Raw genomic sequence first — 27,467 nt, 5'->3', positions numbered from 1 at the left:
CACTTCTGTATTTGCTAACATAACAATTACAACCATGTCAACTCGAAGCATTTCAGCTGATTTATTAGTGTACGTTGCATATCTAAATGGTCCAGAGTGCATACCGACTCTCCCTTTCACCGATTCAAGCCATCGCAAACAACACTGCAACAACCTCTCACAAGAGAGAGCAGATGCAACAAGACGTGACCAGACGTGACCTCTGGTGGTTTAGTTCTACCAAACTGAAGTTTTTCCTCCTGTCCACTGATGCATGAGGAATAAAATGCTTATAATTAACGCAGACACTACTGTGCGAAAAAGCACAGGATATTACGGGAAACATGTCTTGGTCTAATAAAGATAATAAATGGAGGGCTGAGCTCTTGAGAATGAATATTGCGAGAGTAAGACCAAAGCAAAGAAAACAAACATAAAACTGGCTTAATGAGTTTACTGCACTGTTTGGACTTTGGAATGACTCTTGCTTGTAAATCTATACAGGCTAAAAGGAGATTTATGCGCCCTTAAGGAAACAGCACTTTGAGGAGTTGGCATTTGTCATTTCTAGTTTTCACATCATCACCAACTTTTCACATCAAATTAGTATGATTCATGCATATGAAGTCATTTTGTTCATAAAGGTAAGATTAAATGTGCAACTGGGTAAACTTTTTTTCTCCCCTTTTTCCCCCGTGAGAGATTTAAATGAATATGATGAAGATGATGACGACAATATCTGAGATAAAATGGCTCAAAAGGGGCTTAGCTTTCTTTTGGGTATGACACAGGCCCCTGTGCAGCCCTTTAGCTCGGAATAGTGAAAGTGAATCTTTTCCCCATCTCATTCTGAAAGTGAAATACTCCTGGAAGACTCAAACTGTGAGTAGACAAACAACAAGCTGTGCAACCTGATGACATAACTGCAATGCCAAAGTAAATGTGTAACTACAGTTCATCATTGTTTCTCCCTGCCATGCTGCAGCACTAAAGCCAATTAAATGCAGGTCACCCTAAATGAAGAGAAAATCAGAATAGAGAGCCATTCTAATGTGTACTGAGTGGGTGGGAGGATTAATAGAGGCTGGAAATACTGTAATTATTAATACCCATCACATTGAGGTGTCAAAAGCAGGATGTCTTTGACTTGCGTTAGCTTGCCCCCCCCCCCCGACTGCAAGTCTGTCAGAGTGTCTATCTGTCTGTGTCTGTGGCAGCCCATATCAGCCCAATGGAGAAAGCTTCCATTGTTTTAGAGGAACCCACATCCCCCCTTGCCATAGAAGAAGCGAGGGGGGGTGGGGGGTGGGGTGGCAAGGGCAGGCTAAACAGAGACAGTGACCTCATCGTCCTGATCCACCAGTGGTTACCAGCAATGCCGGGATTCCCGAAACGAGGGGGCGATGCAAACAAGGATGGGCATTGTCCAAAGGAGGCAGTCAGGGCAGTGCCCCAGGGCAGGAGTGAGCTGAAACTGAGGAGAGACTGAGAAAGTGCTGTGTCAGGACTGTGACACAGAATATCAGTGAAGCTCTGCTGAGGACAAGGAGAGGCAGGGAGGAGGGATCAGAGGTGGGACAGGAGGAAGAAAAAAAAATATGTAGAGCGCAGGCAAGTAAGGCAGTGCCAAAGAAAACGGCACTGAGACTCTGCAGTTCTGCCTTCATTTGTGGGTAATAATGAAATGGTAAAGTACTTTAATAAAATAACTGAAGTGAGCTGCAGTACAAACTCTTTTGTGTTCCCTAAGACGACTGAAAAAGCACAGAAACCAGACAGATTCCTGTGTGTTAGGACAGGAGTGAACGAGAAACACTCCCTCAGTAATTACAGATGTCCTCAAGCTCAGTACTTAACCTCAGCTGCCTCCAGTGGAGCTCTTCACCAGCCAATGACAGAGGAGCTGAGCTTCTACTGGGCGTCTCCCAGGTGAAGCAGGGTGTTTCTGGAAAAGAGCTAGATTGACTTCTCCCAGTATAAATAAAGAGTAGTGTATGTATTTTAAGAAGGCAAAGGGAAGTGACCATGCTGCGACTTCCTAATTAGCACTACACACAAAGTACAGCTGAGGCTGATGGGAATGTCATTAGTTTTGCAGGTATTCGGTCATAAATTTCAGGCTGTACCACAGTGGTGGGCTGACGGACCAACCGACCAACAGCACCTTCCCCTAGGACCGTGCTGTTAGCATGTTACAGCCAATAACAAGACACCACACTGGTTCATCTTGCATTGTACAGAATGTTCTGACTTTGAGTTAACAAAGTAGTGCTCGAATGCTGCTGCAGTAAAGCATTGGTCGAACATTGAGGGAGAGAGAGTGAAAAGCACTGAGCCAAAAAAGCAATGTCCATGTGTTGCAATGTGTGTGTGTCTGTGCTTTTGTGTGTAGACATGTGAGTGTGTACAGACTCTTCACTGAATTGATTTTATACGCTCTGCTGAAGGCTGTGTGTGCCAAAACAAATCTATGTGTTTTTGTCATGAATAGGATAAGCCCTGCGGAAAATGTACAGATTTGATACATAAAAAAAAAAAACAAAATATAGTTGCAATCGAGGCTATTTGAGAGCTGAGATTAAACATTTGATGAAATGAAATGAACAAATAAAGCCATCTACATGCCCTCTAGATCATTCTGTATGGAGGGAACATCTTTCTTAGGGCTTTATCCACAGGGGGTAGATATCATAGCCCTCAACAATACTCAGTGGTTCAATCTGGACCTTATAATCCAATTATTTTGTCAAAACACACTGGCTAAACCTGTGTCAAATGATTAAGCCTAAACTTGGCTTATGATAAAACCTGTCACCTCTAATAAATAAACCACTGATACATTCCTTTTTTTGAGAAGAGGACGTATTTATAAGGGAAGCAATTTATAATCGTATTACCTTAAGATATTAGGATTTGATTCAATATCAGTGTTAAAAACTGCACATTAAAAATATATTGGATTAGCATTAGGATTTAGCATTTTGGGTATACATGTAGCAGTGTGCCCAAGTCAGTGTGAACAGTCAAAATAACACACTTGGTAGACATAAATATTAACGAACACACTGCCTTTTAAAATTTAAGGAAAAAAAAAAACCTTGCTCTTTCTACCTATTGATTCATTTACTCAAATTACACATTTTCCAATTAGGCAGAATGGCAGTGTGTGGTTTTGAGATTGAAAAAATTAAGAAAATGATTTGTTCTTTGAAGAAAATTAGGAAAATTAGTTCACTTAGAAACATGTAAAGGCAAATGAACTACAGGGAAAGTTTCCAAATTATGTAAAACAGGTAAAATGAAACATATTAAAAATTTCAAAAACAAGCAGCTGTTTAGCTAACTAGGCTCTTTCAATGAGATCTACTAACAGTTATTAACAGGATTAAGAGTCTACAGTCACTCTTGGGGTCCGTGAGGCTGCAATTAGGCTCAGCCGTGCTTTAAGCTAAATGCTAATGTCAGTATGCTAACATAATCACAATGATAATGCTAACAGGCTGATGTTTAGCAGGTAAAGCGTTTACCATATTCACCATCGTAGGTTGGTATGTTAACATGCTAACATTTGGTAATTAGCACCAAGTACAGCGAAGGCTGATGGGAATGTCATTAGTTTTTGCAGGTATTTGTTCATACATCAGAAATATTGGACATACAGAAATGTTGACTTGACGATGGTGCTAGATTAAAAGACTGAGGATCACCAATGTCTGTAGGCTTCATACTGTGAGGAATATGAATGTTGAATGAATGAACAAAATGTCACAGCAACTCATCTAGTGGTTGTTGAGATATTTCAGTCTGGACTAAAGTGGTGAATGGGGTGACCAACATAAAGACAGCAGTAGCTAATAGCTAATAGCTAATATAACCAACCAGGTAGTATTGGACGAATAAAAGGAAACAACCATAAAGACATTTTAGCTTCACAGTTATTCCTGTAAGATACAATTTCAATGAGTCTAACGTATTGTACATTTGTTGAGGATAAGGGAAGAACTCAACAGACACAGTGTTTTCCTTTAAGAACAAAATGTACACCTAAATTGGGCATCTTTGCACTGAATAGACCCAAGTTGACAGAATTATGTCTTCCTGTGCCATCCGTCTGTACCATCTTCGATCCAATATTTATCTTAGGCCAATGAGAGAGGGACTGGCATCTGAAAATGCAAGATAATTATATAGGCCAAGAGAAGATATTTGTTTTTACGTCTTAAATGTGATTTTTATAGATGCTGGCAACCTGATCCAATAAATCGCTGTAGACTTGAAAGTGTGAGGCATTAAAAAACTCCCAAGTATTAAATTAATCTCTGTTAGTCTCTAATTCAAGTGTGGGCTCACACCCTGTTTCGCCCCCGGAGAGTGCCAAGTCTAAGATCATGCTAAATTGCTCTTGTCATGTGTTTAAGACACTTGGCATTCTCAGCCCAGTGTTTTTTCACTGTGATCCGTGTGGTTTGTGTCCAACACAGTGCAACTTGTTGTCAGAAATAGCACTTTTCTGACAACTTTTCATGAGGTTCAGTTACTGCTTTAGCGTAGCACCAATCCACTGTGAGAGCTGATACCATTGTCCCATCTTAGTCTTGGCGCTTGTGTCTCTTGTTTTCTCCCATCCCTCAGCTGGTGTTAAGGAATTGCTAAGCCCCTTTCCACCAGCCATCTCTGGTAGCAAAACAATAGCCTGCCCACTAAAAGCATTCCCAGACCTGTCAGTGAGCACTGCCAATAATAAACTCTAATAAAAGCTGGAACACATTATTCCCTAAAGCAGGAAGGAAGCGGGAGCAACAGTTGGTACACTATGCCCAGGTTGACATAATTTTGCTTTATGGGCCACCTGAGGTCCATTGTTAGAACAGCAACAGGGAATGAGCTGGAGCAGCAGATAGGAAATGCTCACCAATACTTTGCATTCAGGATTACCAGGGGGTAATGTGAAGCTGGGAATGATTGCTTTTCTTAGATAGGAAAATGCTTAGTTTGGATTTACAATTCATTTTCTTAATGGGAGTTGTCCTGTTATCTAAATTACAAAGAATGTCTCTGTCTCTGAATAGTCTTAATTTTCTTTTTAAAAAAAAAAAACAGTTGAAAAATACTCAGTTCTTACTGTAGCAGGACAAATTACTGCCCAATTAAGAGGTCACATATTTTACATTTTTTCCTGTGATTTATTTGAAGTGTTGATCCATAAGAAGATATATTTGTGGTTTTAAGAACCAAAAACCATTTCAGTGTAGTTTTTCATTTCCTCTCTCAGGCTTCCCTCTGGAGCTCTAGCAACAACAGGTCAGTGAGCCAATCAGAAGAGAGGAGGCTCTGAGGCTCTCTTCTGATTAGCTGACTGCTTTCTGAGTAATGGAATAAAAATATAGCAGATTTCAGGTAAATACTTAGAGAAACAAAATCCTGCAAGGTTGGGAGGTGGGTCCAGGTGGGCGGGGCTTAGGGCATGCCTGAGAGTGGTGACTGCTTTGTTGTGACATCACAAAGTTAAAGCAGTCCCGACGGCTTGATTTAAGATTCAGCTTTTGAATACAGGCTTTGTGCATTTTTCTGTGGACTGAGCGCTTTGGTACTTTCACAGTATTAATATAGAACCTAGACCTGCTTTATAATCAAACAACACATGGACATCTACCTTTATACTATATGGGACCTTTAAGGAATGAAAGCATTAAAGGACAAGGCTGGTGTTACTCTATATTTTTCTTATCATCAACCAAATCAATGAAAAAACGGTTATGTAGGAAGTCCAACTGTGTGATCATTGGGCTTTTCATAGTTTTTGGACAATGGAGCTCTGTTGCATAAATATAGAATATCACCACTTATTCTTTAAGGCTTACGACTTCTACGTTCCAGATTCTTCATGAAACGCACTCAATACAAATGTTGTATCATGCAAAAAGAAAACACTGCACTAAATTAAAGGGGGGAAATAACAGTAGTGCACTGGTGAGTGCATCACATTCAAAATCATCCCTTTTACCCACCAAGACCAACATAACTGAGTTTAAGTATGGGTCTCTCGGATAATATGTGTGTATTCAGTGTTCCTTCTACACCACAAAAGTATAATATGGGGTTCATCAAGAATGAAAATCTTTGCAAATATGTAAATATGCATGTGTATACTGGAACAGGGTAATTCCCAAAATGCATCTAGGTTTAGAAAAGCTGGATTGTCATTAAGATTATAAATAGCAACATGTATCATAACCACCCAAGCATAGGTAAAGTGGACTAATGAGATAGCTGAACCAACCAGCAGAAGCTATTTCTTTCCATTACTGAAAATGTGTTCATTTTAACTTATTCATGCTAAATCTACAACTTGCTCAGTTAATTGACCCAAATGCAGAGAACTGTGCTGATGAATAGCTGCCCAGGTAGTGGAAAAAAACACAAACAACAAATAAAAACAGTGGAAGAGAGACAATGTCTGGAATTCCCAGAGTAACTAGATGGATCCTGCTTTTGTATAATACAGCCAAGAACTGCAGGACGGATAAGTGGAAACATGTTGATGTTGTATCTACAGAGTCCATCAAGACTAACCTCAGGTCTCGGGCACATACACACACAGACTGAGAAAGATGCAAAACACTGGGGAACTCCCAAAACGTTGAGTGCCTGCATGCATCACTGGACAAGTCTAGACCAGACAAATGATACATTACACACAAAGAAGGGGACGGAGGGGCTGGCACAGAGTAGTATTAGGTTAGTAAAAAGAGATGTGCAATTAGAGATAGCTGTTTTTATGTGCTGCACACTTCTTCCCAACTCATGGTAGAAGATAAAGAGTGTATTTCACCTTCTTTAGCCTACAGTATATGTTGACTACATATAAGTCTGTAACAACAAAGTAGCTTAGACTACACTGTTCTGGTTCTCCACATGTGAGGAGCAGAGTGTTCAGTTTTACTTTAAATTTCTTGCATGTATTAAAATACCTGAGGGTAGTGTGGCTGGAAAGGTCAAAAGATCCTAACAATGTTTTTAGGTCTCCAGACATCTGTGGTGAAACACACCAAAATATTATGTCCCACAGTGGATCATCCTGCTCTTTCAGAGGTTGCCTCTTTCCTAGATTTATGGGCCTTACATCACTTCTGTCCCTGATGTCACCACGGGTCAACTCTTGTGTTGTTTATCTAAATCAATGTCAGTGATTTAAGGTACACGTGATTTGTATTTACTGAGCCAAAACATACAAAACCAACTGGACAGGTCCTTTTATGGCTTCTCATATTATCTAATTTGCACAATAACTCACTGAACACATGTGGGCGTGTACAGTATGTGTCTACAACAAATCATGGAAGGGAACAATTTATGGTAACAGAACAGTGCATCACAATCACAGAATGACCATTGCACCAAAACAAAAACAAGCTAAATATTCCATCATAACAATCATCCCTAAACATGCAGTGGTATATGCACTGAATTTAGAGCTTTCTAAATCCAGCACTTATGAAAACCATACAAAGGGTTTATGTTTTTTGGATATTCCATGCAAATATTTGTACAAAACAGTTCTGTAATCATCATTTACGGAATTAGGGAAGAAGAAAAGAACAATGTGATGCAACAGTATATCTTCTACGTAAGGGTTAAGTAGTATTGCTCTCCACCTTGCCTCCCTTCCGGCCTCTGTCTTTGTCATTTCCTCCTCTCTGGTCATTTTTCCCAGCAACTTGTGGGTAGTCCTGCTCTGTATTATTCCTGTCACTAAGTTTGTTGTGTCGAATGCGTATTTCCAAACTCCTCTCCACTGGGCTCACACCACTCCACCCAAGCAAAGCTGAATGCAGCCCTGATCACTATTAGGCGCTTGTACTGACTGGAGAAGGGTGTGCTGTCACTGATAGGCCACAGTGGAAACAGCGTGGGAACAGATCTTCTACTGAAGATTATCATTTCCAATGAATAGTAAAGTGGTGATACAACTGTTTTCACATATATTAAAAGCTTAGCTAAGTAAAGCAACGTTTTATTATCTAAAACCAAGATGCAAATACAGGGTAAGAATAAAAGAACATTACAAAAACTCACAGGAATGCTCAGATGTTTCAGACAACAAAATGGTTTGCCAATGTCATACTGTCTTTTGCCCGATACCACACCCATTCACACATACGAACACAGTGTGCACACAAAAACTATAAAGTATATAATATATATAATGCCGTTTATGATATATTCAGTGGCCAGTTTTAAAGATCTCATATTGTAGAGAGTGAGATATCCATGTGTTGTTTGATTGTAAAGCAGGTGTAGCTGCTATATTAATACTGTGAAAGCATTAATGTGCACAATCCACGGACAAAATAAACAAAGCCCATATTCAAAAACTGAGCCTTAAAACGAGCCGTCAGGGCCTCTGTAAATTTGTGATGTCATGACAAAACACTCACCACTCTCAGCTATGCCCCGAGTCCCACCCACCTGGACCCAATGTCCAATCTTGCAGGATTTGGTTTTTACCTGAAATCTACTTTTTTTTTTTTGATCACTCAGAAAACAGTCAACCAATCAGAAGGCTTGGAGCCTCTCTCCTGATTGGCTGACTGATGTATCGTTGCTAGAGCTCCAGAGAGAAGCCTGACAGAGGAGATGCAAAACTGAGATGGTTTAATACTTTAAAACCACAAATATATATTCTTATTGATAATAAAACTCAAAATAAAACCACCAGAATAGCATAAAATATTGGACCTTTAATACTCTCACTGATAAACCAGGTGGACAAAATACCAGAAAAACCTCTCAGCATAAATGCAATACAATTAATCATGTACAGTCTCCAAAATCACCACCGTGTTGAATCAACACCTCTTTTTCAACAACAATTGAACACCTTCATACAGGTAGGATTTAAGGTGTCAGTAAGCTCCAAGCAATGTGCTTGTCAAAACATCGAACACGACCCAAACGCCGGCTAGAATTGAACAGGCTGCATCTGACAATTTTTTTTTATAAAAAGGTTAACGTCACATTACACTCCCGCTGCACAAATACCTGACGTATGACAAACTAATTAATGCATACATTTCTTGTTGTGGTGTGATTTCCAGCTGGCTCAGGCAGACTTCACCTTGGTTCAACTTTGAGTGTGCAGGTGAAACAATGATGCACTGTGTTTGCAGACAGAGATTTTACATTATTCCTACGTGTTTTTATCACCATATATAATACAATATAAGCCCAAACATCATAGTCCACTTTGGGAACTGTGCCATCCATCCTTTTTCGCAAGTGCAGGAAAGTCTAATGAGACCAAACTTTAACCTAATACATAAAGCTATACGTACATACATGCACTACACTGCACTAAAGCTAGACTAGACTTTACATTAATTCAGCTCCCATGATGAAATCAATATCACATGTTTGATAGTATTTCATTCTGAGACTGCAGTCTACATGCTCACCACAATTAAGTCATCTATGATAAGCTTTCCTTTAACTATCAGCTGGCATCAATTAGATCTTTAGTTAGACAACCATAAATGTGTCAGGGTGGTTAAGTGATGATTACATCCACAGGGCGATCTCTGGTTCAATTTAAGATTTATTTCAGTGTTAAAAGGAACAATGGCTTTCTCTCTCTGCTCCAATTAAACCCACTGGCCTGTCAGATGACTTCCCACAACCCTAACACAATTAAAGTCATGAAACTGGTGAGAGAGTTAACATGAATGACCAGTTAAAAACAAGCCTTACAGTATGTGTTTCAAAGCACTGTGAGGTAGGGAAGCTGCCCCGGTGGCCAATTAGCCACGGTCTGGATGCCATTAAGCCTATATTTGCACTTTCCAGTGAACCCTTGAACCCGAGCAACAATGTAACAGTGAACCTCAATAAATTTGTGGAAGACTTTGCTCATATTCCACAGCTCATAGAACTGTTCTGCTATAAAAGGGTTTGTTTGTGGGACATGTGGCCTCTCATCATCCAACCGGGGTATTTTCGGTCTCTTTCATCCATCATGTATTGTGGTTTAAATGTTGAAAGGACCTTTCTTAATAATCACTGAGGTTTGAGGATTTCTTCATTACTTCACCTTCTAATAGCAAGATGTTTTCATGGAAGTCTAATTTGCCAGTTCTGAAATTCTTCTGAAGAATAAGTTTTCCAGGTTGGCAGAGGGTGTACTATGTGCATGTTTTTTCTCCTGTCTTTTGTTTTTTTTTTAACCAGCAACATGTTTCTCTGTCTAAACAGAAACACGGATAACAAACCTACTCAAGGCCTGGTGACAGCAGGGAAAACACATGTCTAAACAGAGAAGCTAATGATACCCTTGGCTGGTTCTAAACAAGAGCAATGTGCTGCTGAGACATCAGGAATTCAACCAGCCACTGACAGAGGACCCAAAATTAGCCTAATGTTTACCCCCACTGGATGAAAAAGTCCAGAAACATATTGCATCCGAGTTCTGCCTCTTATGTATCAAGAGTTATTTATATATCAGTGGCCCACAATAATGTTTCTACTTTTCATTAACCAGGCCAATCTGATAATTTTGTTTAAGACGTTACTGGAACTACATTTTATACAAATCCCCAAGTCCATTTGTCTTAAGAAGTCTCTTTCTAAATTCATCGTCAGTGCTGACACTAAGAATTTCCAAGGGAATATGAGGGGAAATCTAAGGAAGTGCTGGGAATCCAGAGCTTTACAGCATGAGAGGGGGGAAGTACTTACTGAAATAGTACAGGAAAAAGGAGTGAGTATCAGAGGAGGATCTGAGGCAGAGAGACGGCCGAAGGAGAATTATGAAAGCACGGACAGCGAAACACAGCAAGAATATAAGTGAGAAAATAAACATGCGTTGGGCTGCCAGGCACTGGCTCAGCAGACGTACTTCCCCTTATGTGCACAGCTGGATTTATGAGAGGGTGAGCAATACTCCCCTCTCTTCTCCCAGACTCTGACACAAGCAGGGGAATTTAGCTCCTTCATGCTAGGCTGCTTCAAATATAGCACTGGATAACTGCATGGTAGTAGCAACAACAACAAGGAAGTGCTCAGAAGTGTGAAGATCTCCTCCAAGGCCTAATAATCTCCCCAGCCAACAATATACTGAGTCACTCACAGCCAACAGACATTCATGTTATATTCAACAGGTATCCGATTTGTTATAATGATAGCCGAAGCTTGGTATGATGACAGCATACAGGTCACAGTGATCAACATCATAGCAAACTCTGTGTGTTTAGAAGTATGATTGTCATAGGGAAAGTTGAACTCTTGGTCTGATATAGCAGCACTATATGAAAGGCACAGATGAAGGATCTGGGCAGGTAACCGAGAAAATATCAAAACCGACATTTAGAACCTCTCACTGACTTCATCTTGCTCATATCGGTTAATTAATAAGTAAATACTTTCCCCAATCCGTGTGTTCATGAACTGTCCTCTTAAAAAATACTACCGTCATACTTCCAGCCCGTCCAGATAATGTTACATGTACGTTCATTCAAGCGCAAACACTGAGTCTCAGGCTACGTCCACACTAATGTGTTTTGGTTTTAAAACGCATCACTTTTTCTACGTTCACTCCTGGCATCCACAACTCTGGAGGTTTTGAGCCCCTAAAACAGAGACTCCTGGAAGCGCTACTGGACCTGTTTTAGTTTGAAAAACTTCGGCGTAACGTTATAGTCTGGCCTCCTGATCGGGTCTCATCAGTAACGACTACCAGACAGTGGTGAATGCAAAACACAGATAGCGAGCAAAAGTAACACCACCAATTTGTTTAATCATTTGGAGCTCAGTCACTTGAGCTAGACCAGCTTGACCACTTGAACAGTCCATCAGCACAGTGGAGATGCTTAAGAAGATTCCTGCAAAAAAAAAAAAAAAAAAAAACTTGAACCAGGTTCAACCTTTGCTGGACCTCAGCATGACATCATCTGGAAAGGGGCTGCATCAGCCAGTCAAACAAGTGTAAATGCACATTCCTTGGAGATTATTAGGTCATATGAGCCCTGTATTTCTACCATTTAGTTTGCAATCATCATCATGAAAGATAACATTTTTGCAGTCATTGCAGTGTGGAGTATCATAAACCTCTGAGTTAGGTTTTGACACCTGATAAACCTGCAACATCATGGATCTGTTACGCAAACTGGACTTTCTCGATCGTATTTCATCATGTCTCACTGATACCTGACGCAACAAGCCCACACCAACACATCACCTTTTAATATTTTGATGCAGGTCTGTTTTCAGTCTGTAGCCAAAAAAACAACAAAAAAAAAAACGTCAACCTGTTATTTTCACACAAGGCTGATGTCTGTCTGAAAGCTTGCCAAGGGTGTGGGTATTGGGGTGGCGGATGGGCATCTAGCACGTCCGTCCTCCACGCAGGAGACCAGATCACATACTATAACAATAACTTAACCACATTTTATTTGCCTTAAGCACAATATTTCCTTAACATTAACCGTAGTTGCCAAAATGCTTACACTGAACATAAGTCTTGCAGATTGGTCCTGTAATAACCTTGCATATACAAAGGCAAACTAATAACCTACGGTTCCCAGCAGAGGTAAAAGACCTCCAAAGTATGTGTCTCCTCCTTTTAATATTTGGAGCAAACATGTTGCTACTTATGTGTAATGTACTTGCCTTAAAATGGAGTGTAAAGTCTTGAGAGGAACCTGAGTGACTGACAAGGAGGGGCAAAAGCAAATAAGTAACAGGTTTCATGTCACCTATCAAAGTCAGGCCCTCTTGTTGTATTGTCTTTTCTGTTTCACACAGTCCAGGCCTAATGTTGAAAATACACAAAAACCCACAGTGAAATCAAATAGTTAAAAACATTATAGAATAAGGTAGAAAGTAACCCCTTTGTGAAATTCCTGGACTTTCAGTTAATACCTCAGACCGTTCTGCGGATCAGACACAAGAAGACTGAAAATCCGGTGTGGTTAAAACATGCATATGGATTATCTGGAATCTATGGTCGTGTTGTAACTCCTTTTTCTCAAGCAGCAGCTTGTATTAATACACAAACATTAAAACCACACCTCATTTGGAGCTAAACAGTGCTGATGCAATCGGTCCTTGAAAACCAGTTCTCAAACTAGACAAAACTATTTGCCAAGCCCAGATCCTTCTATCTCATCATTTTCTGGCGAAATACACTTCAACACTGGAAACACACTCTTGAAACTTTAAAAGTGAGTAAGACAGTAATGTGTAAAACTTTGAAAGTGAGATATTAATGTTCAAAAGTAATAATTATACAAACTAAGTAAAACAAATGCGAAGCCAGGCATCACCCTCCTAATCTATTCAATCATCTTTGGTTAAATTCAATCATCTGAATGCTGGGTAATCTTTCTTGTTTTTTATTACAGGGTAGGTCAACAAACATGTTTTACACAAACTCATACAGCCCATTTATCCTGTTTAGACTACCTTTCTTGTGAATCACATTTTCACAGAGATAATCAGATTTGCAGATTAACAGTAAGTCAGAAGAGGAGTTTATGGCAAAATGAAATGCACATGCCAATTATTGCAAATGATTATTTCCAGCTATGTCAACAGCACACGCTTGCAGCAGCTGCAGAGTGTTAGTTTGCTTTGACAAAGGGTGTATGTGAAGTTGTGATCAACATGTGTCCTGACCATTCAGCACCTCATAGGAAAACCATTCAATGAAGCAAATGGAGAGACAATTCTGGCTTCAAAAAGTGGGACAGACCAAAAATGCGGTAAACTTGTTTCCTTGTGCGGCATAATGATAAGATAAAGCATATAATCAAATATATCACACATTTTGTCTGGAATTATCTTTTTAAATTCAAATGATTCTGAGAGGTCGAGATACTCACCGGTAGCTCTGATGGTTCGGGGAGAAACTCGGCATCTTCTCCAAAAATAAAATCTGGAGGCAACTCTGGATACTGTGCATTGAACATGATGTCCCCTGTGAGAAAACAGTATAACTGACTATTAACTGATTGTTGATTGTTTCATTATTTTATTTCAACAAGTGAAAAAAAGTTTCTTTAATATTAGCATGGCATTAATGTCTTATAGTGTCTAGTTTCATGAGAAGGAGAACACTGCTGAAACAAGAGAAACAGGGGTGAGATCATCATCTTGACCCAGTCTGTCTTGATGGCAGAATCTGACATTTTAAGCCATTTGTTCTTTGCAGTGTATGCATTGACAGAATAATATACATTTGAGATCTAGGGTCTTTTAAATTAAGCACCTGAAGTAATGAGAAAACTTGACATTTACCATTGAAGCCAAACAGATCAATCTATTGAAAAGAAAGTATATTTTAATATAGACCACATAAAGCATTGTTTAGAGCATATTTGGTTTTGTTAATTTATTCAAAATCTGAATAAAGAGTGAAACAAACAAGTGCTAAAAATTATTAAAATTGAAAATGACCAACAAATCCAGACAAAATAAAAACTGGAAAAAGCCCTCAGTGGGGCAAGGACAAGATACTGTAACATGATCACATAACACATTGCTTGGTCTGGTTCACAATGTTCTGATATTATGTTACACAATTCTATTTGTGTGCTTCAAGACTGTTCTGTTCTGCATTTTTGTCGTTCCAGCGACAGCAAAAAAAAAAAAGAAAAAAAAAAGGAGACAAACATACACATATGGAAGTATTTTTCCAGTGGTGAAGAGTCAAATGAGAAGATGAGAGGATGTGCTGTAAATCTGTTACAAACTACTGGAACTCTGTCAGAGACGCACTGGCACGGTTCCAGACTGAAATAGATCTCTTGGAAGTGCAACCTTTACAGGTTATAACATAAGCTTTTATATACACCGCTTTGTTCGTACGTCCTGAGAGGCTTCACTCAAAAGTGCAGTCTAGTCGCTGCATAACAGGCCTTCTCAAAAGTTTTACTTCTATTTCAGCCAGACATTTTATTGAGGTCATGAGAGCGTAATATGTGAAACAACAACGGCCACAAACTGTTGTTTAGCAGTATCAGTTACGGTGGTGAAGTGGAAGGAGCCTGGGCGTGCATTAATAGTGCTTAGTGGGCCGTGCTCTGGCAGTCTATGGACCTGCCCACTGTTAGCGTGCAAAAGGATGCAGGATCCAGCGGCCCTGCATTCTTCAGTCGACAAACCTTCTTCCTCGTGCAAAGCACAACAAAGCACAGCAACAAGCACAACAGCTGCAGAGATGTCATTGCCATGCCAGAAAGCCAGAGGAATGTTTTCTTATTTTGTGTTCTTATTTATCTTTTAACTTTTTTTTTTTTTTTTGCACTTTGTAGCATTAAAGTCTCCATGAATTAAAGGCATATTCCCAAACAACAGCAGACATACTGTACATGATAGTTTATATCACCTTGATAGCAAAGGTAAGGTAGATTATGTGGCTCACTCACAGTAAAAAAAAAATCCTAGTTTCACATTAGAGTATTTTTTCCATTATTACAGGTAAATGAAACCAACCATCATTATTCATGTGCTATCACTCAGCTTTTGCTAAAGGTGAACTAGGTCCAAAAAACACTTAACATTTCAGAAAGGACTGAAATGTCATCCTGCTGTCACCCAGATGTTGACAACAGCGTTTACATGTAACTCCACAGCTGTGTTGCATATTCTTAAACCTTACATCTACACATTCTTCGAGTCTAGCCACAACATCCTGATAAAGTTCACAACCATTTCTGCATGGACAGATTTTTAGAAAATTTCGCAAATTAAGCAAATCTTACTTCCTCTAACAGGCCACAGGTTTTTTTCCTAAGCAATCCCACAATGCTTTGTTAATAATGGTATGTTTCGACACCATTTACCTCTATCAAAAATCAATTTCAGCTCTTGCGATTTAGATCATATTTTGATTAATTCTGCCCTACTTGATCGGTGACGATAATGCCATCTTTCCAGGATGTGTGTGTACAGATGTGCCTGACATGGGTCTCGTGAGTCACCATAATAACAGTAACAGCAAATTGAAATCATGCTAATTCATCATTATAGTCACTTAACATTTGGCCACTTTTGGAGGCATGCTCATAAGGGAAAGTCTCTGATGTGGGGGATTGATTCAGAAACAAGAGACTCTTCCAGTAAAAGTTCAGAGGCAAAAACAACATCAAATCACTGGTATCACTTCACTAATTAAGCATCACCATCACCAGAAAAATATTCATCCTGTTTTTGTAGTGAAGGAATTCCTGTGGGTGCTCTTGGTCTCACTGCGTGCTAAGTTGCTAAGCAAATACAAAACAGTCCTATAGAGCTGTTTGTTTAATTATGCATTCAATTCAAGTGATACAGAATGTTTATTTGGCATTTTTATGGACAACAACTCTTCATTTGGCTTCTGTGCATAGCTCTGTTTACTTGGGAAAAGAAGTGAGTTGAATATGTGATTTGAATATATTTTCATGAATTCACATGGAGCATGTGAATTTAGCCAGTGACCTGAAACAACCTCTCATCTTTAATCTGGCCTACTGTGAGAAAGAAGTGGACCTCTCACCACTAATCAAGGCTGGCTGAACATGTTTTACTTTTCATTACTTTTCAAACTACAGGCTCATTGTTCCAGACAATGAATTAATCAACCTGAGCACAGTGGGCAACCTGTAAAGTGAAATACTGTCAGTGGTGACATTTTAGCCTTAAAAAGAACAAAGAAATATGTGGATGGAATCAAAATGCACTAAAACAAAACCAGAACAATTACATTTCTAACCACATTCATTTATCTTTTTTTATTTATTAATCTGTGAATACACTGATACAGGTACAGACAAGTGTGATTTTAAGACTGTAGCTCGCCCCAAGTTACTTATCTACTACCACAACTCTGTGACAGACAAAGCGAAGTTTGCTAATAGTATCTCTCCCAAAAATTATTCTCAAAAGGCAACAATAACAACAACTCATTAACTCACGACTCAATTAACATCTGTAGTTATTTATTCAACCAAAATCAGAAAACGGCACAAAGGATAGTGAGTGCCTAATTTACTTACATTTGAGAGTTTCTCCAGCATAGGGGATGTGAAGTTTGAAGCGATCACAGCAAGGACCAGGAGTCAGAGATGTACATCTGAACATGGGGGGTCAATGAAAACAACAAAGAAAGGTCAGCAGGTGCAGTCAGTCTTGAATATTAAAAGACAGTCAACATCCACAAGGTTTATAATTAATTAAACCACACAATGTTACTAAATATGATACAGAGTTAACACTGTGTTCTCCACAGCACCAATACACTGCTTTCTTCTTATATCAGATCCTTTCTATACATCTGTCACTTTAAAGCCTTGTGTGATGATGAACATTGAGAGGTTAGTTTGGAAAAGAAGTAATTCAGTAAACCCAAACATGTTCAATATATTTTCAAATTGTTTCATGATGTTAAGAGGCAAATTAGGGGGAAAGTTTGCTTTTTTTTATTATTGATTTAGATTATGGCCATTTTTTTTACGTCACCAACGAGCACCTTGTGAAAGAATTATTAGCTTGATTTTTAAAAATATACTTTTATAAAATAATAAAAATATATATAAAAAGATATTATGTTTTCACCCATATTGTTTCTTAGTTTGTTTATTCATCAGCAGGATTATGCAAAAAGTACTGAACCAATTTGCACCAAACTTGTTGGAGGGATGCAGACCTGGTTAAAGGAATGGATCCAGGAATTTTCACTTTCTTTGTGTAGGACTGTTCGGCCTTGGTGGAGGTATGTGCTCTCATGAGTTCATCACACCTTCATTACAAGGACCAATATCCATTGAAAAGCATGTCAGCGACAGCTGCCATAACAGGAACAAACAAAGCAGTCATTACAGATATCTTGCTGTATGTGTCATGGGACAAATGTCAATCTCTGTGATACTGTAGAAAACATAGAGTTCTGTAATAAAGAGTAAAAGGTACAAGACTGTGCTTATAAACACCGAAAAACTGATTCCCAAGGAGCATTTTGGTAAGATGATTGGTAACAAAAATACAATCACTGCGCTTGAATTTAGGTTGCATGTAATACTATTGGCAAGCTTGAGCTAAAAGTACATCATATGGAAGCCCAATAACAGATTTATCAATTTAAATGTTTCACTCTCCCTGAGTGAGTTCAGCGACTGTGGCTCAGTGGTTGCAACTATTAAGCATTCTCTATATGGTAAAACCATACAAAAAAACATGAATTATCAAAAACAAAATTGGAATCTATGACCAACATAAACCTTGAATATTATCCACTAGATGCCCATGTTGCTATGTTGAGGAATATCATTCAGAGAAATACCTCAAAAACTAGCTGCTACTCCCACTTCACAACCCAAACATAATTTTATGTTTACATGGTTTGCCTTATGTCATCCATCTCATATCATTTGAACGCAGCATCACTGCAGTGCAAAGGAAACTGAATGGATCCTGTGTTTCGCATAGGGAGGTTTTGGTGCAGAACAAGTCCTCACCCAGTTTTGAGGTCTGTGACACGGAGACAGTTTGTGGAGTCCAGCCCCACACGACCGTTCCTCACCACGCTGCACAGCAAGGGCCGCAGTTCAGGTGAGATCCGGTGCAGTGCAACCTCAGGGGACATGTTATTCATTTTTATCCACTCTGAGGAGTCTGTGGAGATACAGCAACACTTTACAGAAATGCCTTCAAGAGATTTATCACAACCGTAGCTCACAGAGTAAAAAGTACGTGTGCTGAACATTCAAAGGACGTGAACTAAGTCACGTAGGTAACACGGTCATTTGTATCTGTCGTTTCCTGGTGTCATGGAAATTACTGTATGCGTCTCAGATTCCGTTTCCTGTTCTGAGATTTTAGCTTTGTGGCGCAAGTTGTGCCTATATTTTCACCGCAATATAAAGTGAAGTTGAGGTTTATAACAAAACCACGTAACTCTTAAAGACCAAGAGGTGTCATTGGGAGACAAATTTAGCTAAGACACTGCTCTCCCCCGCTCCCTGATTGTAAAGTGCACCGTAGACTGGCCACATTGCACGGAAAACACATAAAGTAGTACAGCTATAAGCTGGTGACCTGCACCTCTGTGAGCGTTAATTGTTACATCGAGTAGTTGGTGGGGAATTGTTTTTTTTTACCCCACAATTTGTATCAGGTTGTCAGTGCTCCTGAGTTTGGCATCATTAGCCACCGTTAGCTTACCACAGAATTATGCGTCAAATTACCACAATTTCACGTTCAGCTTTCTCAAAATGTAACCTCTTCATTATTGTCGCTTTAAATACATCAAGGGGTGTGACTTAGAGTACCTGAAAAGCAGAAAGTCAATTATTATGAGCGTTAACTCCAATGTTTACTTCATGCTCTCAAAACTTCCGGTTGTGTGGGTCCTTTCGATAGCCCCACGCTTAGCGGTCTGTAATAATGCCTGTTGATACAAACTCAGCTTACGTTCCCAGAGACAAATTTCGCAGTGATATATCACTCATAAAGCATGTGTCGTTTGATATAATTATACGTGAACAATTTCAAGCAATATTAAATGCGTACGCACTAATTCAGTGACAACAATGGGTCTGGCAATAGGTACAACGATATGCAGCTGTCACTATGCACTTTGACCGTCACTTGTGGGTGTTCAGTGGTCCATTCTGCAAGAGCAAATTTGAATTTCAGGTATTTACTGTATCGCGTTTCTCAACAACACTTTGTGTCATCACACTTATTTGATCTAACTTTCGTCTAATTAAGCTCGGTCATATTCCCTTTGAATTTTTAGCATTTTATCCTACAATGCTTATTTTATTTCCAGAGTTAGAATACGTAGTTGATTTAAAGTTAGCTTGATATTTCCATTTTGTTACACTGTTGTTTATCTGATGTTTATCTGACAGCGATAGATTTGATATTTGCACAATAAGGATTTACTGTATATGCAAAGCATACCACATGATACATTGTCCATCGTTACATAATGCAGTAATAGGGTTACCTATTAACAGTATTTTTTATCTGTAATACTTAAGTAAGTATGCATGTAAGAGATGAAATTACTAGCTTAAGTACTTTAATTACATATGCTTCCCTTGTTATATTTATACAGAAATTTTTATTGATTTAGCCAAAAGAAATATTTAGTCACACATCACATTGAATTTTACATATGACTTTAACATGACAAAAAGCTGGGCCAACAGGGTGGATGACTTAGAATTTATTTTGCTGTATTAATCATAGCACATCAAAAAATACCACACAGACTGAAAAACATTTGAGGTGTAATATGAAACATCATCTGAAATGTGTTAGATTTATGAAAATAGAATAACTAATAAAAATAAAAATGAAAGATGAAGACAAAGCCATAAGAAGACCAGTGGTGTTTGAGCAGCTGGCCTGATTCACAGCTGGGAAATTCCACCTTCATGGGGGCGATTCAGACTAACTCTCAAAGTATCCAGCAGAAACAGCAACAGTAAAATATGTTTAGTTGGTTATTTTCCAACCATTACTGGTGTAATTCGATCGAGGAAATCGGGGGTTGACTTATTACTTCAACATTCAGTTAGTATTCTTTTGAGTATTCTTAAATGGTTAGGAAAATATGAGACTGGGAACTAGCTGTGTGTGTGTTTCAGGGGGTGGGGGCGGGATGACAGTAAAAGAAGTATTCTGGTGATTATAGTCTAAACTTCTGAAAAGTATATTTTAAACATAAATGGTCATATTATTGTAATAACAATCATTATCCGGTTAAGTCTTGACTGTGTAACCAGACATAGGCAAAATATGTAATCTTACAAGTTTTTTTAAACGGGTCCAACAACGTTTTCTTCTGGATCTTGCTTACAACTCAGTCTAAATTGTTTAAACAACTGTGTACAACTTTGATTTGCATTCAGGTTAAACTGTTTGCATGTGTGACAGTCGTTTTAGAGCACGCTTTGTTCAATTAGTCCCGAAAAATGTGTGTGTCAGCTCTTAAATCATCACTTTCCCACTCAGTTTTTTGCTTGAAGCTGAGTGGAAACTTTTGCTATAGTTAATGTGTCATAGTTAAATATATTTTACATTAAACTGTATTAGAGCTGAACAATCAAAATATTATTCAAATTACAATGGATTGGATTGTACAATGCAAAATTGGATATTGCACTTGGCTAAAGTGCAATATCCAATTTTTTTGATGAAGGTAAAACAGAGAGGAAAATGCTTGTTTGGTACTGACCCCGGAAAAGGTAACATCATCATCATTTGTATATTTCCTTTTCATTGCAAATGAAATGCAGAATCGGTTTTCCCGCTGGAATTGCCTGTCAAACTCATAGAATTTTTTTTTTCTGCATATGGTTCAGCTGTATGTACAAACATTTCTTAAGGGTGGTCAGCTACTGCATGATAATTCAAGTCTCAAATTCAACACGCGAGGGAGAATTTTAAGAGGGTTCCCTGCAGTTTCAAGTGCTTGGACGATGCAGATCTCATAATATTCTCCTTCAGTGGAGATGCAGAGGGTTCTAGCTTTTCATTCCTGCAGAGGGAAAACAATATGCTGCGAGATGTAGGAGAGAGAATTGAGCCATCCTACAGCCAGCGGCCAGGCTTTCCAAGTCTTCCACTGCCTAGGAAGAGATTTGAAGAGATTAACACACTAGCATTAGCTCTGATACAAGCTGAGGATTGAATTAATTAAAGACTTTGCTGGGCTGCGGCGTCACGTGGTGTAGCATTGAAATACCCCCACCCCTCTCCACCCCCAAAAAGACTGGAACCTGTCCAACTCAGCCAGTGATGAATGCTCTATTTTTACCTTCTTCCTTGTTTCGGTTGAGCTCATGTTAATGTTGGAGATAAATAATATCAAATGATTTTTATTTGGAGGCTGTTGGGAAACCTGAAATGCCCCCTGAGGGATCTGCCATGCTTTAGCTTGTGTCTTTGTTCATGAATAGGCTTCACAGGAAAAACTCGACGAATGTTGGAAAATTCAAAATCTCCTAGATCTCGATTCATAATTTAAATGAAAAATCTTTAAGATGTGTAATGCCCAGAAGTGAGTGTTGTTACTAAAGAAATAACACAGATGTGTGTCTCCATCAGATCATGACCGAAGAGGCTTTTGATGTGATGGTGGTTGGCTCTTGTATGACTGACTTGGTGAGGTGAGTAAATTTAGCCCTTATTTAACCTTCTCTACTAAATCACTACTAGTGAGTAAAGTTGTGTCCGTGCACAACATGGTTTCTGAAGTTGTTGTAAATCAACCTTATATTTTATGAAAGTCAAAGTACAAAATCTTTAGCTAAATCTGATTCAGGAAACTCCTCAGCTTCCTCAGGTGGGCCCAACAGGAAGCAGCACACCGGGCAAATTTTCACTGCCATATTAGGACATGTATTTCAAAAATGTAAAGCAGAGTTTCTGAACCTTTGGGTCACACCCCTATGTGGCACTGCACAATATGTTAATGGAGCTGAAAGAGATTCATAAGACTTATTTGTTTAATCATATCTATGAATGAGTATTAGAGGAAATTATTACTGGACTGTTCAGCAGTCTTTCAAACCCAAGTGTTTCCAACTCATGGGGAGGGTCCCAAGATGAATGTGCCTTTTGAGTAAAAATACTTAAATTAAAACAGTCCAAGAATTAAAAGATAAAGTTCGCACAAGGTCATACATGGGATGACAGGTCACAACTGGACATTGCGTCATTTTAATGGGCCACAACTAAAAAAGGTTGGAAATCACTGTTTTAACAAATACAGTTTCACCACAGTAGACTGTTGCTAAACCGCCCCCCTAAATATTAATTGTCCCATCACAGCCTTAGCAACTGTATCTAAGCACCAGTCAAAATTTGGACTTCTCCACATGTTAAAGTGGTTTCGCTGTTGAATGATACTTGACATTTATAGAGTGTGGAGGGTGGTGTATTTTTTTCTAAGATTTCCACAACAAAAAGCACACAAACAAAAATGTAGAAAATGCCAGAAACCCCCCCCCCCGTCCACCTTGTCATTGTCCATCACAATGTTTTATGAGTTCAGGCTAACATTAGCAGCTCTATCCTGCTCTTTTTTGTATTTGGGAAAGTTTACACTCAACCCATTATTTAAGATTTTTGTTTTAAAATTAGTCAGCAGGAAATATTGAAAAGACAGTTGGAGATTGAATTTTAAACCAACTTATGGCGCTAGTATTAACTTAAATAGCTAGCTGGCTAAAGCTGATAAAATCTGCTAGCAACAATTGTCATTTCAGACAGAGATAAGGACACTGTTTTAGTGTACCTCTGATTGAATACTACTAAGAATTTCAAGTGGTTAAAATGCCATTATCAGTTTAAACTGCATCATGTCCTGCAAGCATAGCAACAGTGAGACGACTAGGGCGTATAATGATCAATTGTCTTTCTTTAAAACATCATTTCCCTATATTATTATTAACCACTACCACCACAACCACTATTTTCCTTCAGGGATTTTATTTCGACATGCAGGCTTGTGGAAAATATTGCATATACAGTAGGCTGAAGGGTGTTTTCCATCATGGCTTGAAATGGACTGCCCAGTCCTGTCTACACAAGAATAGAGGAAGTGGTCTAAAGTTAGATAATGCCGCTGCATTTTCAGCACTTGTCCTAAAAGCCCAAAATGTTATAGGGAACATCTGTGGTCCAACAGCTTTTGGGCCATTAGGTAATAATGGCGGGCAGACTTCAGGTTCTAATCCTTTTACTAAATTGTTTGAATTTGAAAACACTGAAATATTAAAACTGAGATATTAAAATGGTCTAATTACTGCTGCAGGTTGTCTGGTCATTGACAGACAATGCTGGTGTCACCATCCCATGACAACCTAACTCACGTTTCAAAGATTCAAAGTGTGCAGATGATCTGGTATAATTACTGCTTACTGAAACGTCAGTGTTGCATCACTCATCATACATGGTGAGATTTGTTGAGCCAAGTAGGATCCATTCCCACAAATTGTTAGTCATCAACTCCAGCACAATGGATTTAGTTGAAAACAATTTGTCACCCTCATTTACCAAAACCTTTGTGAGGATGACACAATCTCAAAAGACACAAATTAAAAACATTGTCAAAAGTCCTCATGGGCTCCAGCCAACTAAATGCTTTCCTGGCAGCGTGAAGAAACATGTTTGTTTAGCTTATGCGATGGTTTTTTCATTCAGCTTGTGCTATATTTTAATGTGAAATCAGGGAAAATAAGTTACACCTGGGTGCCAGCAAATGGAGTTCTGAATAAACAGCCACAACCTGTGCTGCTGGGAGAAAAGTTTTATGGCATTTAGCGCACACTCCGATTCAAGTTGTCACATCACAAGTTGTCGCTCAGACTGTTCCACAAGTCCCCACTTATCAAAAACACATGCCCTCTCCTACTGGGTTTTTTTGGGCAAGTATTTATTTTGTTGCTCATTAGCAATTCAACCAATGACTTTCTGCTTTGAAGGGCAGGAGTTGTCAATTAAAACCCTAATAAGCTAACGGGAAATGGCCTGTTTTTGGAGCGTGTGTGTGTGTGTGTGTGTGGGGTTGGGGCTTTTGGATGGAGGTCAGAATGCGGATAGGGGAGGGTAGTTGGAATACATTCGCAGCCCTTCAAAGTGATATGCATGGCTTTGAAGTTAGAAATCCAGTTGTCTTGAACAGCCAGTGTTTGGGTGGCAGTACAATTGACTGACAGACAGCGGAGGCACACATGTATACACACACACACACACACACACACACACACACACACTCTCACGTTCTGCCTCTGTGTTGCTGTGCAAACACTCAGGTCTCTGTAGTTTTGTTATAAATGTATCAGTCAGGCTGTAGAGAACTGTGCTGCTGTTTTACTGCATGTTGTTTGGTAGTAAAAGGTTGTGTTTAATTATCTACTATATGCAGTGAACAAAGAGGAGGAGCAGCGCTGCTCAGGCTTTTAACCCATTCTCAAAGCCATACAGTGCCCCCTACTGCCACTGCTTTCTGAGTGGAGACACTTTTCACCTGCTCATTAGTTTCCAAAATTATGGAGAAGAAGCACAGGATATTTTCTATTAAATAATAATAAAAATAATAATGATAATGATTAACTTGTTTATATAGCACTTTTGAAAACAACAGTTAAAAAGTGCTTTACAATTAGTAATAAAAAAATATATGAAACTCAATAAAAGAACAAAATAGTAAACCACACAAAACCACAAGACATATACAAAGCAGCAGGAATAAACAGTAATCTTCTAAAAACAGCAGCCTATACAAGTGGGCCTAAGCCGACCCGACCGAGGAGGAGGCCATTCCATAGAGTTGGAGCTAAAAGGGCAAAAACACAGTCCCCCTTTGTTTTGAGCCTCGACTGTGGGACATTTAAGAGTAGTTGGTTAGACGAGTACAGTTTTATAAGTTCAGAAATATAAGAGGGTGCCATGCCATGGAGGGCTTTGAATGTGATCAGGAGTACCTAAACTGAAAGCCCAGTAATCACACCTTTATTTCATGTTTTCACTAGAATGGCTCTAAAGCCAAGAGTCTCTGTTCATTAACTCATTATTCTTTGTGTGACTACATCTCAAAAGATTCCTCCATTCACTATCTTAGTTTTTAACAATTTGTCAATTAATCTGTTATTCAACTGAACATCAATTCAGCTGCAACAATTTTGATAATCAACAAATCTTTAGAAACCTTGAACAAAAATGGAAAGAAGTGATTGGTTGCAGCTTCTCAGGTGTGAATATTTTATGTTTCTCTCTTTCTTCTACGACAGAAAACTGACGGTTAGTCAGACAAAACCAGACATTTGAAGACGTTACCATGGGCTGACATTTTATGTCGATCAGTTCATTGAGAAAATAATCAGGTAATTAATGAATAATGAAGGTTAGTTGCAGCCAAAGTTACCATTATTACTTTTACTCTCAACTGATCACTTATTTTGACTTATGTGCTGGTAAGTGTAAATGTTTCTTTATAACCTTTTCAGACTGTGTTTTTGTGCAGTCTGAATACCTGTTATGTAAATGTAAAAAAAAAAAAAAAAAAAAAAAAAAAAAAAAATGAAACAAAGCTGTGATGTTTCCATAAGCACCAACAAGCTCAGACACACCTGTTAAATCCCCTGATATACTGTATTCTGTTTCTGACCATCAGGCGAATCATAGCAATATGCTCATGGCTCCAACAAATGCTCTGACCACACAAAAAAAAAAAAAAAACACCCACATACTCCTCTGACACTGCACTTCTTGTTAGCAAAGCAGCTTGCGGTGTCCGTGTAAGGTATGCTGTCTTTGCTTAACCTGTTCTTTAAGTTCCTTCACCTTGTCCTGATTTACTGGAGCTGGAGCTGCAGAGACCTTCATGGAAAAAGAAAATTATACAAGATGAACACAAACTGTCTCCACTCAATGGTGCATTAATTTGAAAAACTACTTGTCTGAGTCGCAACGTGAGCTGAAGGGTATCACCCTCATTCAATAATTTTATTAAATTTTGATTAATTCAGGAAAAAACTTGAGCGTGTCTTATTTTGGTCAGCTCAAGTTGGAGGTTGTGTTTGGAACCGGAAAAACAAGCTCTAGCTTAAACTATGGAAAACAAGCATTTCAATTTGTTTTTTGTCCGTTTCTACTTCCCCTCACTGCTCGCCAACAGCTGAGGAATGACTTTAATAGAGACGGAGGCGAGGAAAACAAGAGCCAGCCTTAAAGCAAACATTTCACGTCACTGAACACCTGCTTTGGCCTTTTGGTTCCGTGGGAGAAAACGCACTGAGGTTGCACTTTAGCACATAACTGCCCTGTTTGTTTGGTGCACTCACCGCAGACAACAATAGCCAAGTGTCTCTCTGGGCATGAAGAAGCGTGGGTGGGTTTATTTAAGAATTTGGAAATCTGTTTATCTTACCTGCCAGTTATCCGGCTTCAGGTGGCTGTCAGCCAAATGTGAAGTCATTAGGTAAAAACTTAATGTTGACAGTGTTTCTTTATCATTGTCAGAGGTTGTTCTCATCAATTATCACCAGTTTTATGAATATCTTAATAGTTGTCATGAGCATTCAAATGTCAAGACTGACCATGACAAATAACACATCAGTTTCTTTGGCATTCTTATAAAATAGGAAGGCAGAACATTGGTTACTGAGCTGTGCAGGAAGAGCACAGAAAAATACTTGATAATACTCTCAGCCTTCACATCTGATAAAAAGACTTTCTATCAGTCAGGTTACTGGCACCATGCTCTTCACAGGCAGAAGCACTGGATCAAGTAGAGCTAGATTCAGAACTAGAAACATGCTATCACGATGAAATGATTCAGACACCAGGAGAAGTCACTAAGAGGACAAGCCTTCTAATAGAAAATGGTCATAGGTGCTAAAATAGTCAGTCACACTGTAGGTAATAAGTTTGTCAAAAATCATAAAAGAATAGTTTGGCACTTTAGGAAATGCACTTATCAGTTTTTTTTGCTGAGTGTT

At 38.9% G+C, this 27,467-nt stretch overlaps 2 protein-coding genes across 5 annotated transcripts in view; one reads left to right on the top strand and one right to left on the bottom strand.

Annotated features, from left to right (window-relative positions):
* babam2 (BRISC and BRCA1 A complex member 2) overlaps positions 1 to 19,363 on the bottom strand; it is a 77,542-nt gene extending 58,179 nt beyond the window's left edge. The window contains exons 1-4 of one of the 2 annotated variants that reach the window (XM_022750436.1): positions 19,278 to 19,363; positions 18,465 to 18,621; positions 17,007 to 17,083; positions 13,854 to 13,948 (exon numbers count right to left, since the gene is read on the bottom strand). In XM_022750436.1, the coding sequence (XP_022606157.1) occupies positions 13,854 to 13,948; positions 17,007 to 17,083; positions 18,465 to 18,601 (309 nt within the window). In that variant the 5' untranslated portion in view covers positions 18,602 to 18,621; positions 19,278 to 19,363. The other variant, XM_022750437.1, reaches the window with a different exon arrangement.
* Positions 18,520 to 27,467, top strand: part of rbks (ribokinase) — a 41,944-nt gene continuing 32,996 nt past the window's right edge. The window contains exons 1-2 of one of the 3 annotated variants that reach the window (XM_022750439.1): positions 18,520 to 18,558; positions 22,069 to 22,130. In XM_022750439.1, the coding sequence (XP_022606160.1) occupies positions 22,072 to 22,130 (59 nt within the window). In that variant the 5' untranslated portion in view covers positions 18,520 to 18,558; positions 22,069 to 22,071. Of the gene's footprint in view, positions 18,559 to 19,596; positions 19,645 to 20,474; positions 20,533 to 22,068; positions 22,131 to 27,467 lie in introns of those variants that run through there. The other 2 variants (XM_022750438.1, XM_022750441.1) reach the window with 2 other exon arrangements.

The sequence above is a fragment of the Seriola dumerili genome, unplaced genomic scaffold (genome assembly GCF_002260705.1).
Source record: "Seriola dumerili isolate Sdu_G_001 unplaced genomic scaffold, Sdu_1.0 BDQW01000149.1, whole genome shotgun sequence".
Lineage (NCBI taxonomy): Eukaryota > Metazoa > Chordata > Actinopteri > Carangiformes > Carangidae > Seriola > Seriola dumerili.
This window is presented reverse-complemented; position numbering and strand designations above follow the sequence as displayed.